We start from the raw sequence: 16475 nt of genomic DNA, 5'->3' as shown, positions 1-16475 counted from the left end.
ATATATTTCCAAGTAAAAAAAAAAAAAAGAAAAGTCATACGACCTCAGAAATGATGTTGTCCATACTGTTCATCTTTACTAGCACTACATAACTTATTATTTTGCAACTGTATTGCATCTCTTAGCTGGGAACTAATTTAAGAAATGGATATGGGTGTATATGAGACCACCAAAAGCAATCTTTTCTTTCAGGAAACAATGGCCACTCCATAGATTGAAAACGGTGATAAGGAACAAATAGGTAAAACTTCTTCCCCACAGAGAGTGAAACAAAGCCTTTATGCCACCAAAGCTGAAGCATGACTTTCACCTAGGAGTCAGAATCTGCTTCTTTTTTAAAAAAGACAGATTTGTTTTGATTGTACAGACAGAATAAACACCAATGTTTTCAATTTACCTCAGAAAAATAAGGGGCTGAGTTAACACTACTGGCACCCACCGCCTGAATGGTCTGTTACACAAGTTCCCACACAGATATAGTAAAAATAGTAAAAGAAAAGGATAAAACCAATCCGGAAATACCTCCCTGAGCAAACAGAAGTACATTTTTAATCCCTTTCACAACATCTTTTAAGCAAAAATCTGAATTTGTCTGTACAATTTTTATGATTTAAATAGCAACTGACTGCAGTGCCCTGAATGCTGTGATTTGCATCTTTCCCGCTGGTTTTGAGTTAGAAGATTTGCTCTTCTGAGAGGCCACACAAAGCTCATCAAATCCAATCTTCTTCTCCCTCCATTAAACAGAAGCCTTTTCGCCAACCTCTTTTAGCACCTGCATGCCTAAATGGCCAATAATGAGAACATTTTGTTTTTAGGTAGTAAAGATACTGCAGTATTTCCTGAAGTAAAGCTCCAGATCTGCAAGATCATCCACGAAAAAAAACCCCAAAAAACAAAAAAAAGCCCACAAGCTCTGATGTGCTAACCTCTAAAAATTCTCTTCTCTCCTTACTGTAACCTTTAGTCTGAAATAATCATTAAGCTCCTAACCAACTTCACTGCTAAGAACAAACACAAGGAAACAAGGTCATAGCACGATAAAAGATCAAAATAACATCAGGATCTCTAGATCAAAACCAGAATGTTGGCCTGAACTTGGAAATAACCCACAAGTCTGCACAATTGAAGCAGCAGAAGCTTAAAACTATCAAAGAAGCTGGTAGTTCTGCTTTGCACTGACTGGAGACTCTGCACAAACTTCAAGGAAAATTCTATATATCCCAGAAGGCCAAGGTGACTGAAATTCAGTTGGTAATCCCAATCTTTTCCTCTCCTGCTATAAATGTACTCACATGCACACACACACAGTTACACAGGTCTGATTCGGGGAATTCTTAGTCGTGAAACAACAGATGATCCAAAAGGAGAAAGTGTCGGTTTTCCATGTGGTGGGAGCCCAGAATAATCACTTTATTCCGAGGACACCTATACTTACTTGTTTTTCATAGATAATGGGCTAGAAAGAATACTTGTAACACTTTCCACATAGCTGTCTCAATTTCGCCAGTGAAAGAAGGGTCACATTTCCTAGCTGATCAGTTGTTTTTTCACCACCTGCACATTATTCCTGCCCAACTCCCTAGACATTAGCGAGGGAAGAGATTAGAGAGATTGAAGCATTTAGGACTCTCATGCTAATAGACAAAATATAAAACGGAAGAAAATTACTCAAAGCAAATAATAGGTCTTAATATGTAACACACATATAGTAAGATATATTTTGCCTTAAGTGAAAATATATGTTGCCTTAAAGAGCTCTACAGCCTGCTTACGCTGCTCTCACATAGACAACCAATAAATGGGTTCTCTATCTGCACTAAAAGTGGCAGCTTTCAACACAAATGTGAGATGGCAATTTTCTGTCTTAAAAGAAAGCATTATTGCCAATCTCAAACCAAAAAATGTTGTTGCAGAGCAGGAATTTCTGGCCGTTGTGCCAGAAACCAGCCAGAAGAAAGTTATTACTGAAATTCACAGTTGTATGAATTACGAGCTATCAGTGAACGCCAAAATTCAAGACTAAAATCCACTTGATCAAGAAATAGGAAGCATGGTGAAATAGCCTAAATCACTACTAATCCAGCAGCCTATTATAAAATCAGTAACATTCAAATACATCTAATCTTGACGCACACTCAGCTACAAGTGAAATCTAGCACGACTATATTGTTTTCCTCCAAAGGCCTTTGGAAGTCCGTGTTTAAGAGACCATTGGTATTCTGTCCTTGACTCTCATCCTGCTAAACAACACTGCCTCTCCCTGTCCCCCCTGAAAGACTCACTTGGGACATTTAGTCTAGTTTCGTTAAGTTTTTTACAACGTTACAGCACATTCTTCACGTTACGCCAGTCAGTTACGCCAGGGTTTAAACTCTATGCCGAGAAGGAAATAAACCTTCTTCAGAAAAGTACACTAGCTATCTGAGATAATTCAATATAGCACTTTTACATAATTTTGAGGTTTACTGAATTTTAATGCCCTGGGATTTGTGGCTTCTCTTTTGACCAGGATGGCTTAGTCCTGGAATGGTATATTCCTGCTAATGTACAGATTATTGAATTAAAATCCTACATCACTCTGCAAGATAACTTGTCACAAAACTACTGGGAATCATGCAGGCGGGAGGTGAGTATGCCCTAATGCGATAGATTTTCATTGCAAGCATCAACATCTAAGCCACACTGCGCTGAAGATATGAAGATGCCCTAAAGAATTCTTTCTGCCTAAGTACTTGCACAGAAATAAGATAATCCTAATTTCAAAAAATTTAATTTCTCTTTAACTTAATTACATAAGACCTATTTCCTTAGCCAGTGGCCAAAGCTGAAATCTAGAAACGTTGGAATGAAAATTTAGAAATCCCTCTGGGAGAGCGGTCTGCCCATGTTTCAAAAGAACTAGCATGATATTAGCACCATATACCTGTGTGTTTCAACCACTGCTTTAATCCATCCATATAGAGAACATAAAAGGGCAAGGGAAGGAGTAAGGCGGGTGGGGAGCTGCCGCTGCCTCTCTCTGTTCTTCTCTGCCATCCACAGAGAGAGCAGAGAAACAAGAGCCAAGAGTTAACAATGTCAGTGTGTTCACTCAGTGCAGGCAATGAGGTGTTTTCCCAAAGGAATTTTAATCTGATATAATTTCTGTTTGGAGCGCTCCTGATTATTTTTCAGTAATTCTAGTTGACTATCTATAAACACACTTCCCAGCTCAGTTAACCATAAAGAGAAATAGAAGAGCTGGAAGAGAAGCCTACAAGAGAAGCTCACGTTAAAACAGACTGTGCAGAAAAAGGAAGAACTTGTCTTCAGGACATTTCAGCTTTTGACAGAATTGTCACGAGCCAACTGCAAACTTTTGCCTCAGAATCAACAGCAGAAAAGTATTAAGGAGGACCACAAGCCCTTGTTACAAGAAAAATCCACTACTAAAGTTAAGTATTGTATTTCACTACTTCCATAACATAAGGCTTTCATCTTTAAATTTTTCTTAAAGGAAAAACTACTTAGATCAATTAGCAAGTCTAACTATCCCTCCAAATATGACAAATTATTTAACATCAATGACTCTTAAGCAATTTAATTTGGAAGAAAAAATTCAGCAGCTACTCTTTTTGCAGGGAAATATTTACCAACCTTTTTTACCGCTACTTTATCAGGTGCTCTGGTACCAAAACTTTTTAAGAGGAACAACTCTTGCTTTTGCCAAAAGCATCGTATCGTAAAGGCTGTAAGCTAATGTTGTTAGTAGGACTAGCAGCAGTCTTAACACCTGTACTCCCCAGCCAAGGATAGGCCAGTTATACGCAGTCAGTTCTGTGTATAAAACTTCTGAAACCAAAATGCCATATGAGGACATAAAAAATAAAGAATACAGCCAGTAAGAAACTTTAGAGTGATCCTTTCCTCTCACAGAGCCTTTAGCTGGCATACTGAGTGTCGTTTTAGGCACTACATCTCAGGAAACACTGGAACAAATAATAAGAGTCAGCAGAGATCTAGAAAACATGAAATACGAGAAAAGAGTTTAGCCTAAAGAACAGAGAGCACTGAGAGGCGCTGTAGCAGACAGGTAGGAAAAAGGCAGTCTTCAAGGGGAAATTAAGGAATTTGTGTGCTTAGTAGACAGGAGAAAAAGTAATAGGTTTGAACTGCAAAAAAGAAGACACGGCTTAAACTAGAGGAAAGAGTTAAAATAACTATACTAAATAAATAAGCACAGGGAGTCATGAAATCTTAAGCTTTGGAAGCCTTTAAGAAGAGAATATCTTCTTGAACATCTCTTGAACATCTCTTCTTGATGCAGGGACGATGACCTCTTGAAGTCTCTTCCAGCCCTCGCACAGTATGATCCAGCCTCAACTCTACCTGGGGCACTCTCAGGAGACAGGGATCAGCAGCGAGCACATTGTCTGAATAGGTTGTAAAAATCACATATAAAACATGTACGTCAGGTCGATGCCCAGCTGTGTGAGGCTCTCAGGACAGAAGGCAGCAGGGAGCAGGCAGCAGACTGACTGAACTGCGCTAGCAGAGAAGGCCAAACCTTCAGGTGATAAAACTTGTCACTGCTTAGTAACATAAAACAGCTTAAATCTACCAGCATAGTAATGTGCCAACCTGTGTTTGACATCCTCAAGCAAATATTTTACTATAAAATTTACAGTGCTGGGGAGGAGAACGTAGGACTGGAGTTCCTCACTACTAGGCAGAATATAAAAGGAAAGATAAAAGTGAAGAATAAAAAAGCAGTGTTTTCACTAGCTAGTGTTCAAAGCTGCACATCTCCTCTGTTCTGGTGGCTTGCTGTAATCTTCGGAGAACGTATGATGCATAAAGACCCTTCCTCAGAAGAGTAATACATTTTTAAAGAAACCCAGAAAGCCCAGCAGCCCTGATATTTCTGCAGGCATTTACTGCAGGGTGATTTCCATTCTATCAAGGCTACTTCTATCATTTTTGAAGACAAAGACTTTAACAAGTACGGCGTTGGTTTGTTTGCTTGTTTGCTGGTCTGTATCAAACTTTCAAAAGAACTGCTGTAAGGCATCCTTTATGAGAGTGTTTTTAACTTGGACTTGTTTCTGTCTATGACCTTGAGCAAATTCCCTCTGTCCAGCATACAATAATCAACATAACAGATAAAATACTCTAAACTCCAGAAGGTATTAAAAATCTCCCCATACATCCCCATGGCATCTGCTATTGTTATTAAATCAGAATAGATTTCTATGTACATTCAGCTCTAACAGGGAAAAACAAGAATGCACAAGAAAAGAAAGAACAAACATTTTGTAACCTAATAAAGACAATAATGTGTTCCTGAATATGAGCTAAAATAAATTGAAATGCAGCTTAATCAAGGAGGCTACTGCTAAGTAGCCAGGGGACCTGCGGTCAGGTTCAAACAGCTTCAACAGCAAAAGCAGGAGTCGTTTATTTTGTTATGCGGTTTCCATTCACACAGTAAGGGTATCATTAAATGTAAGAAGGAAGATCAACGTTACCTTGAATGCAAGATGAAAAATTTAAATATACTGTTTAAACTGTGTTCCCTTTTCCAAGAATGATGCGCTGAGTCATTTAAATGGGAGGAAAAAGGACCCCAGCAGCAACAGATAACTGCACTAAGCCACAACAATGCTACAAACCGCCTGCAATTCTGTAACCAGTAAGGAGCATTATAACCTTCATACAACAGATGTATGAACAGTCTGTAGTACATCTGCACTGTTGCACTGGTGCTAGGCCATCTACCCCAATGCATCCTGAGAAGCCGTGCTTCTGAACCAGGTCAGTGTTACTGTGTGATGTAAAAATGTAGCTCTTCAGCAAGGTGCCTAGGCAATCTGCTTGTGAAGTACCAAATGCACATTTAAAACCAAATGCATATTTAGTGTGATGGAGTCAGGTTAAAAACCTGAGTATGGATAGGAGGCGTGGACAGGACCTTAGGCTTGTTTCTGGAAGGAAAACCAGGAAATAGAAGATCAAAACTAAGAGTGGACAGAGGTAGGCCGAAAATTAGGAGGAGAGGGGCCTTAGACAAGCAACTGCTTAGCATCACTGGGTGGATGTGCATACTGACAGTTTATTGGCAGAACATATGTCCATGGGGACAGTAGGAGGATGAAACAAAAATTCGAGGAGGAAGAATAATATTCATTCAGTTAATCTCCTGTCATTGATTTTTGTGAGTACTTTTGCTCTGTACTTGGGAACAACAGACATTTCTGTTAAGTCAGGCTATCTGCAAAGTCTGAACAGGAATAAAGGAGCTTAGCACTAGCTACTTTCCCAGAACAGCAGGTGGACATCCTATTAGGAACTCTGCAAAATAGTAAGTAGGAGAATGTTTCCCAAATGATGAACAAGCTGGTATCTTACAGATGCTTTCATTTCAACAAGGCTGAATATTGTGATATTATTATATCACATTATATATATCAGATATATTATTCACATGAAAACATCTCTATCACATATACATGCAGATGCTTCCTTATTTCTACAGGGCGGTTGAACTTGGTCAGTACATATTGGCTTGTCATGCTGCTTTTTCAAACAGATAAGCAAATGTTTTTGTAAATAAAGTGGATAAATAGAAATGTACTTTGCAAAACTTCTAAAGTTTCATTTTGAACCCTGGAAATTCAGGGGTCCTCTCATGAAAACAAAACAAATTCTACTATTCTCTTCTATGTTCTCAAAAGAAGCGTTTACTTGCTGATTTGACCATTGTACATGTAAGTATATATATAACATCATAGCAAGATAGGAGGTAAGACACACAGATGCATACAGACAGGTGTGCATATAAGTTTCTACATTCATTCATATTAAGAAAAATGGTTTGATTAACCACTCCCCATATTATGTTCTCATTTTGAATCCTAACAAAAGACAAACACTTCAAGAAATATCAGTCAGTAAGCAGACATAGTGAGACTTCCTTTGATAAATTATTTTAACCAGCCACAAGCAATACTGGCCTAAATTGGAACAGACGTGTAAATCTATACAAGTGTATAGAATTTTCACCTACACACAGGCTTTCTGATAATCTTTATCTAAAATGAGGTGCAAAACAGACTTCCATGTATTCTGGTTTGAAAACTACTTAAATTTGAATCACATCAAAATAAAAAGAACTAGACCAAAAGACTGATATTTAATATAAAAAAGATAAAAGGAAGTTAAAGGTCAGGAGAACAGCAAAATCACACACACACACACACAACACACTTTCAAGGAAAACTGGAGAGGAGTATGAAGTTTCCCAAGGAAGCTTTCAACCAAAACCAGAGGGATAATTATCAGCCCATAAAGTAAGCTAGATATAATTATTGCTCATTAGTCAAAGTTGCCATCTTGTCTCCTAAAAAGAAGGCTTTAACTCTTTCATTCAATAGCAATCAATGAACAGACCAACTTGATCATACTGCAGTTGACTCAGAAGGGGAACACCAGTCTAATTCGCAAATTGTAACCTAAAACATTAGTAAATGGAACTTCATGAAATTCAAGTAGAATAGATAAACCAATTCTACTTTTGTTTAGCTGTAACTATTTCCTTAACTCCCATGTATGCAGAATACTCAGAAAACTACCTGCTCTATTCAGCGCTCAACAGATTACTAAAATGAGGATGATGTACATCTGAGTGTGCCAGTAATCTGCTTTTTTTTCCTGCGTGAGACTTCATGGACTGTATGAGAGATTTCTTATGAATTCTTAAAGTGCTTTAGAAAAAAAATCGGCAACTTTTTCTGATGTGATGAATACAATTGAATTTTAGACAAGCAATATTCTAGCCCTGCTTCTTTCATCCACAGGCATTCTATGGGACAAAATTTACTCTGAAGAGATACAAGAACTACATTACGTCTAAATACACATTTTAAACCTAAAATCAAAACCCACACTTGGTCATTTTAGGAAAAGATGGTTACAATTTCATTTCAGCAGTCTGTGGGCCCAATAGTCAAATATTACACAAAGATCCTTCCTGCCCTTCAACTCTTTTACGTCCCATCCAATGCGGCCAGGCTGTCTATTTTCAGCACTGATTTCAGCTCAAGAACTTTCCTCCTTTTGTCAATGTCCATTCAAAATTGTTTTCCAGTGCCATTTGCAACCCATAGATGACTGCTGCATACGCCATGTTTCTTTTTGTTTCTACCATAAACGCAAGATTATAGAAATACAATTAAATCAGTGGCAATATTGTAATAATTTTAAGATACAGGCTCCATTAAGTCTTATATGTACAAACACTTTCATTAACGAAAATAGGTTTCAGGACAATCCTGCTCATTTTCATTTAATTGCTGGCTAATGGGGTCTCTTGGTGTGTCACTGTGTGTGTTCTGGGGTTTCTTTCAAAGGGAAAGATAATATAATATTCTGAATAATATTAGATAAGCTCTCAGGACTGACAGTAAGAGATACCTTTTCATGGTAGCGCCTGACTTTTTGCAGTTTAGTGATTTGAACAAGCGCTGTGAAAATTCACATTTACTCTCATTATTTACCACCAATTTTATGGCCAATTTCAATGCTTATTACAGCTCTCTAGTATTTTACCACAGTATACACATTGTTCACAGACAGGTGAGGGCAGATGGAAAGAAAAAGTATGCAGCTTATAAAGGTCATTAAGTTACCAGAATTAAGGGAATTCATGGAAGACTTCCTGCAATGATTAAATGCTTATTATCCACTCTGATATAGTCTGCAAACATCTTACTAAGGCTTAATTTTAGCAGCCTTGCTCAAGTTTATCTAATTCTGGAACTGGCCTACTAAAAGCCTTTTCTTAGGCACAAAAACAAAATATTTTTGCATTGGAAACAGGAAGAACAAAAGTAATCTGGAATTTTTAAAGCACTTTTCAATATTGTTATTGTTTAAATGATATTCTACTACGTTCTACTCTTCCTAGCTTGGGTCCCCTCTTTCAAAAGCATCCTTGAGGATAACTGAGTAAAGAACAATCTGCAGTGGTTCACTTTAGGGCAGTCTGCATACACCATTATTTTAGTCTCCTAGAATCACTTAGGCAAAGAAAAAGGGATTTTGGCAGGGGGAAAATCTTCTTATTGTAATCATATTTGCTTTTAATCAAGGAACCATAATTTTGCTGCTTTAAGGGCAGATAGGATCATTCTACCACTTCTGACACAGCCTATTTGGTATTCAGAACAATGAGGAAGGCAATTAACTGAGATTTTTCTACATAATAATGTACGTTAAGGCTCCAAGGCTTTGTCTACACTAGGGAAATTTAGACAAGTTTCTCACTGCTGCTGACACTGGCTTGGCCAAAACATTGTTAGGAATATGAACGGTTTAATGCAGACAAACTCACCGGCCTCAAAAATTGCTGTCAGCTATTAGACTTTCATGGAACAAAACTGGAATAATATTCACAGGTATGAATATCTGAACGACTCTAGACAAGTAACACAAGAGTCATGGGTAAGACTCACTCTTTGCAAGAAATTTATAACAAGCCTGTTGTTTACCAGTAGCTGCTGAAAATGTTCCTCATAAATGTCACTGTTCCTTCCTTAATTCTCTAAGTTTGTTCAAGCCTCAATTTCTTTAAAAGATATTTTAACTTAGAATAGCCTATTGAAATATCTTTTATAATTGAAAATTGTTTAAAATGTTACTTTAGAACAAAAATAGAAAGTTGAATGCTTTGCTTGAATTTTTTTCTGTGAATATGCCATCTTTGATCATTTCTGTAGAATAAATCCTAAAAAATGCTTTTTTATACGACTTCCGCACAAAATTAATCCAAATCTTTGCTGCATACCATTACATACTTGCATCTACAAGCACAATATTCAGAAGCCATTCCTCCACCTGAAAGGTGCTTCTAAATTAAACTTTTTTATTTAAAAAATAAAACATTAAAACATTGCTGGAAGCAATATGGTTACAAATTAGGGTATTGGCAGAAATCCAGTGTTATTGGGAAGGTAGGATATTCACACTCTTCATGCTGCCAGTAGTGATTAATTAAAAGTCGTTAGATACCTGAAGCCCCAAAGTTCATTCAATATGATTCCCATTGAAGGAATGACCTGCTTTTGCAGACAAGATATTTATGCAGGCAGAGGAGAAAAAGAAAATCATGATAGCAAAGCTCAAAGACACAAAGCTATAAAAGTTCATGTTTTATTTACAGTCCCAGTTCCCCTTCTAGTCTGGTTGTTTGTGTATCAGGACAGGTGATTCCTGTCTTCACAGTACGGTTAATGAAGAAATGCACACAAATGAGATGGTAGAACTGCCGAGATCTGAGGCTAAAACCTTTGTGATTACTGAGTACAGAGGAGCAAACGGACGCAGAGGATGTGGAAGACAGCAATGGAGAAGAGCAGTGATGAAAATGCCACCTAGTGAAAGGAAAAAACAACCCTTCACAGGTTTATCTGTTAGTGTTACGGATTTTGTTTTTCAGCAGATGCTTGAATTTCCTCGTGAACAGTGCAGAATTCAGCTGTTACGAATGAAACATATCTTCCCGTAAACATGAAGGATTTTAAATTATTTCCAGTTTTTTATCATATCTGTCAGAAGTCCTTTGAATCCGAAATCACACGAGAGAACACCCTCAACCAAGTCCAGCTCTTATGATATTCACAGGGAAAGATAAATTTGTCCAGTGTCACTCACATCTCGCTGACACTTGTCCTCCAGGTGTTGGATGCATTATGTGGCCTACTAAATAACTATGGTATTGCTGATTAATATATTTCTACACAAATTATTAAAAAATGGATTTTGAGATTTTTCTATGTAACTGACAAAACTCTAGGACTAATAAAATGCCTCTTCTTAAGAAAGCAAGTCTGTATGGTCATCAGAATAGACTGAAGTCGAATTAAAAAATAAACAAATCAAAAAATTCCGTCCTATAATTTGTGTGTTAAGGAAAAGCTAATAGGTGCCATAGGAATAAAGTGCTGAATTTCTTCTTTTAAATAATCTGTGACGCTCATTAAAACCATTATATAACTCCACTTTATATAAAAGCAATACTGTGAACTTAGCAGACAATCTAGACATTAGGAGAAAAACCCTAAAACTTTATGTTTAAAAATAAATATATAAAAATTAAGTACATCATCAATGTTGTAATAAGAATTTTTGCCACCAGGGCCAGAGAATATGTTTTCAGAAATCAGGTTGTGGAAACATACACCTGATCTACACAGAAGATTCATAATCTAAGTAACAAAGCGTCAAATATCACATGTTTAAGGATTCACACTGGTTTATATATTCCCTATCCTCGAGTAAAGTCTCTTTATTTGAAGTGTTTCAACTGAATAAAACAAAACCAAATCAAATCAAAATAGGACTCTCTCTAATCCAGAAAATGAGTCACTAAAAATTGCTCATTAGTCAGAATCAAAAACAAATAATATGAGTCAGCTATTTTTTACTTATTCTGTTATGCACTGGTTTGTCAATTAACCATTCATTTGATTAATATAGTATGGTCTTAGCTTCTTTCTGTGCATCTGTAGAAGTGACCTGAATAGGAAGTAAATATTTATGGTCTTTTAATATCAGAAAAAGGGAACAAAGGATAACTTCAGTTACATATAACATGCTGTATCTAAGGAAACAAGTTCAATATAGTTTGCTGGTAAAAAGTTGGAGTTCACAACTGCTCATTTACTCCGTTTATTTATGCAGATGCTCTTGTTTCTAGAACAAGAATACAAATTGCTGTTCTGCTTTAAAATCACATTTTACCTTGATCCAAATTTGCTCTCATGTAGGCAAACTAAAAATGCTTTAATCTGAGTTATTGTAATAAATTTTGGATTAAATTTATTTGGGCTAAATCACTTTTGTCCCCATGAAGAAGTTCAAATGTAACTAAATGGTTGGTAAGGGATCCTAAGCATACAATGCAGATTAACTGTATTTTCTGAAGATAAGTTCTTCCTTAGAGTAGTTCCCAGTATGAAAAGATAAATAAAATAATGGATAAACTTACTTGTTCAATGTTTCAAGACAGAAAAAAAATTCTTCTAAGGCTACATTGGAAGTGGATACATTTTTTTCCTTAATTATCGTCAGCTATATCACTAATAGTTTAATACCTGTTATATGACATTCATTTAGTAAAAATCTTGATGCTCCCTCCTTTTAAAAATACTATGGCCACAGAGAGGAAAGTCCTGTTAAAATCTTTCAGCATACACGCACCAAAAGCCCACAGCTACAGCATGGCTCTTTTTCTTGAGCTTCATTTTTGACAGGGAGAAAGAGTGACATGAGGGTTTATCCACTCTAGTGGGTAAATGGACAGAGCTCAAAGACTTCCAGTCTGAGGGCCAGATGCTGCTCCCTCGGCTCTGAAACAGCTGGTCGATGGCATTTGAGAAAAAAATGCAACGGTCCTTTAGTTAAGGCATGAGGCGGACTCAGGAAATCTGGATTTAATTCCTGGTTTTTCAATGGAACTTCTTCATGCTCATAGGCAATTTCCTTAATCTACCCATGCCTTGGTACAAGACCTGCTGCCTCTCACAAAAGCCTTCTGGGAATGTATCTGTCAATACTTGACAGACGCTGTGCTAGGGGGTCTCTCTAAATGGGTAAATAGTGTGGGAAGCTGGTCAAAGCTCAGGCTCATATTTGAGAACAGAGCTATATATCATATCAATGTACTGTAGGTTATATCCATTTTCACGTGTAGAATCTTTCTATACCTTGTGTTACCACTTCCTGTATTTAGTACTTCTATCACGAATATGTACATGTGGGTTTGCAGAGAATTTGTCCCTGACTTCACAGGAGATAAAGCTATCACAATTTTATTGATAGAGCAGAGAAGTCTACATATTTTTTCAACTACAATTATGCAATGCAGTTTAAGGAACTGGCATATTTAACTAGAGATGGAAGAATACAGAAAAAGAAGAAAAAATAGGGTGACAAGATGATTGAGCAAAATTTTCTGTCTTATATATTTCTTAATATTCTATAATCGTTAAGTTTCCATGACAGAACTCAGTTCTACTGCTACCAATTCACTATTTTATCTCGGATAACATTTTTGGCAAACTCCTTTCTACAAAGTGGAACTGCATGAGTTATGTTGCAACATATCACACATACTTTAATATGCAGATATAGGAACGGAATACTCTTTATGCTGCTCTATTTTCATACAGAAACACAAATCGTTAGGTAGTATATACAAGAGCACAGTAACCAATGATTAATGAGTATTCGTCTAATGCAGGGGCTTCTAGTGGTAAAATTCTGCATATTTCAGCCTCTAAGCCTAATTAGCAAATATTAATCTGCTTTAATTAATCAACCTCAGGAAGAATGATTATGTGAAATGATGGAGCAGAAAAATTAAAGAGAATACTACCCTCGGACGGTACATAAGATCTTCAGTAATAATACACTGCTGACAATTCATCAGATTTAACAAGGTACAGTAAAAGAAGAACTGACCTCCCGAGGACAAATGATTCTCTTGGGACGTGGTGCCTCTTGTTGTAACTGATACACTGTCAAACATAAAAACATAAAGATCATTAGAGCATTGCAACATACAGAAACTTTTATTCAGATGCTTATTTTAGCCAGAAACTGCGGAGAAAAATGCAAATGCAAAGAAAAGGATGATAAACAGAGGCATTTTAGAGTGTACATAAGTCACTTATATGAAAACCAGTTCTGAACTGTAAACTAGCTAAAATGATTAATTGTTTTAACTCTTAGAACTGTTATCGCCTTCTCTACTTGTTACTGGCTACGTTTCTATACTAGGGAAAAGCACACAGAAGAATTTCCTAGGAGTATCTCAGGATGAAATTTCACTTTTGCATACACTATGACTTAACAACTCAAGCAAGATTTTTAAATATAACACCAATGTTTTTTTGATAGGCCAAGAAAAGGCCACTAAATCTGAAAGAGTTCACTAGAATCTCATAATTTTTTTTTAAGTTGCACTGGTAATTATTTCTGAGTAAGCAAATATTGCTTTTAGAGTAATTATACCATAATTCAAATAGCCCTGGATCAATTTTGCATATCTTCTTAGGGCTCCAGAAGAAAGAACTGAGGCTAGGTGCAGTTGCTGAACTCTGGTCCCCAGCCTCTTCCCTTCATGTATTTAATGAGATCCTTTCCTTCCTTTCCTCTCAGAAGTCATGAGAGGAAGTTGACATACAATGACAGTAATCAATTCCAGTGCAGACAGACTGTCTCTCCATAAATCCAGTAAAAATCCCAAAGGTTTGGATTGCCTCCCTTGAGAAAGGCCTTCTGTATGCTGATCTTCTTGCATTCGGAAAGATCGTGTTGTGGGGTTTTTTTTAAAAGCCCAAGTTTCTTGGACAGAGCTCTTCACAATGCTTGTGGAGCTCAGAATTATTAGGTGGTAAATGTTGGGGGGAAAGAAGCAGAAGAAATAAATGCCTGTATATTTGATAAACTCAGGAGCTCCTGCTGCAGAAACTGAATAGAAATGGTAGATGTTATTCTTCAGCACCTTCTACTACCTTGCACACCTTCTCGTTAAATGGGGCTAGAAGCAGCTGCAATGAAACTTGAAGAGTGGGGAAGTCCTGGGCTCACCTACAAGTTTGTTACCCAGGGAATATGAAAGTTTTAAGGCTCATAGTCTCTGCTAATTTCTAGGTGAAAAAAAACATATCTTCTCCTTTTACCAACCCCATCTCCATCCCTGGTCCCTAGGAGGGACATAGCAGGACAATTCAGGATTTCTTATATTCCCTATCAATTTTAATGCATAAAAATGTGATCTAGTTCTGAATAACTAAGATAACCTACCTCACTCAGCGCTGCCAGACTTCCCCCACTTCTGCACAAGATTCATGATAGCCAGTAGTATTTTTTTTACCCCTTTGAATACTGTCATTGAGTAATATTCAAAGCCTTCACTTTACTCATTTCTGATTAAATGTCTTCTGTATCCCTAACAGTTTTCAGTACCTTCTTTTACTGGGGAGCCTAGACCTGGATCCAGCACTCCAGATGTGGCCTCACCAATACTGAGTTGAGGGGAAGGATCACCTCCCTCCACCTGCTGGTAATGCTCTTCCTAATGCAGCCCAGGATGCTGTTGCCCTTCGTTGCCATAAGGGCGCATTGCTGGCCCATGTCTAACTTGCCATCCACTAGGACCCTTCAGGCCTTCTCTGCAAAGCTACTCCCGTGAGGGCACATTGCTGGCCCATGTCTAACTTGCCATCCACTAGGACCCTTCAGGCCTTCTCTGCAAAGCTACTCCCGTGAGGGCACATTGCTGGCCCATGTCTAACTTGCTGTCCACCAGCCCTTAAGGCCTGCAAAGCTACTCTCCAGCTCGTTGGCGCCCACATTGTACTGGTGCAAGGGGTTATTTCTCCCCAGGCTCAGGACTAAGCACTTCACAAGGTTCCTCTCTGCTGACTTCTCCAGCTTGTCAAGGTTCCTCTGAATAGCCGCATAACCATTCGGTGTTTCAGCCACTCCTTCCAGCTTTGCATCATCTGCGAATTTGCTGAAGGTGCACTCTGTCTCATCACTCGGGTCATTAATGAAGTTGTTAAACAGTACTGAACCCAGCATTGGCCCCTGAGGACACCACTAGTGACTGCTCTCCACCTGGACTTTGTGCTGCTGATCACAACTCTCTGAGTGCGGTAGTTCAGCCAGTTTTCAATCCACCTCAGTGACCAACTATTTAGCCTACACTTTATCAGCTTGTCTATGAGGATTTTATGGGAGACAGTGTCAAAAGCCTTACTAAAGTCAAGGTAAAAACATCTACTGCTCTCCCCTCATTCAATAAGCCAGTCATCTCATCATAGAAGGCTATCAGGCTGGTTAAACACGATTTCCCCTTCATAAATCCATACTGACTACTCCCAATCATCTTCTTGTCCTTCACACGTCTGGAAATAGTATTCAGGATTAGTTGCTCTATCAAGTCAAGCGTGAAAACTCCAGGTCAAAAATCAGAGACCATGTCTGAAAATTCTGATTATTCTGTAGCCCAACATTATGATTTTAAGTGTCCATTTTTGAATGTCTGAAATCACCATGACTGTTGATTCAGGAAGCAACTCATGCTTAATACTAAACAGATTCAAGAGGAAAATACCAACTTTTTTCTTCCCCTACACATTTCCAGTGGGGAACAGGAACTCTAAGGAAGCAAAATATTGCAAGAATATGATTGCTTCCTCATCATTTAAAGTAAAAGATCATTCACTGCAATACGTATTCCAATAAATTCATTTCAATTATTATGAAAAAAATCACTCTTCACAAAAATCCTATTTTCAATGATCAAAACTGTTAATTATTAACTAACATAGCACAATAAGCTTATGAAGCTGTTCCTAAGGTAAACTTGATGGCTGCTGTGTAATAGAAGTTGGTCTGAAGAATACCTATGAAGTCTATCTTGT

The 16475-nt window shown here is 37.6% G+C and overlaps 1 protein-coding gene across 1 annotated transcript in view; it reads right to left on the bottom strand.

The window, feature by feature from the left end:
* CHN2 (chimerin 2) overlaps positions 1–16475 on the bottom strand; it is a 167226-nt gene that overhangs the window by 77643 nt on the left and 73108 nt on the right. The window contains exon 3 of the mRNA XM_068935251.1: positions 13504–13559. Coding sequence (XP_068791352.1) covers positions 13504–13559 — 56 coding nt within the window. The remainder of the gene's footprint in view (positions 1–13503; positions 13560–16475) is intronic.

The sequence above is a fragment of the Struthio camelus genome, chromosome 2 (genome assembly GCF_040807025.1).
Source record: "Struthio camelus isolate bStrCam1 chromosome 2, bStrCam1.hap1, whole genome shotgun sequence".
Lineage (NCBI taxonomy): Eukaryota > Metazoa > Chordata > Aves > Struthioniformes > Struthionidae > Struthio > Struthio camelus.
The sequence above is the reverse complement of the archived record's forward strand: the minus strand, read 5'-3'. Positions and strand labels throughout refer to the sequence as shown.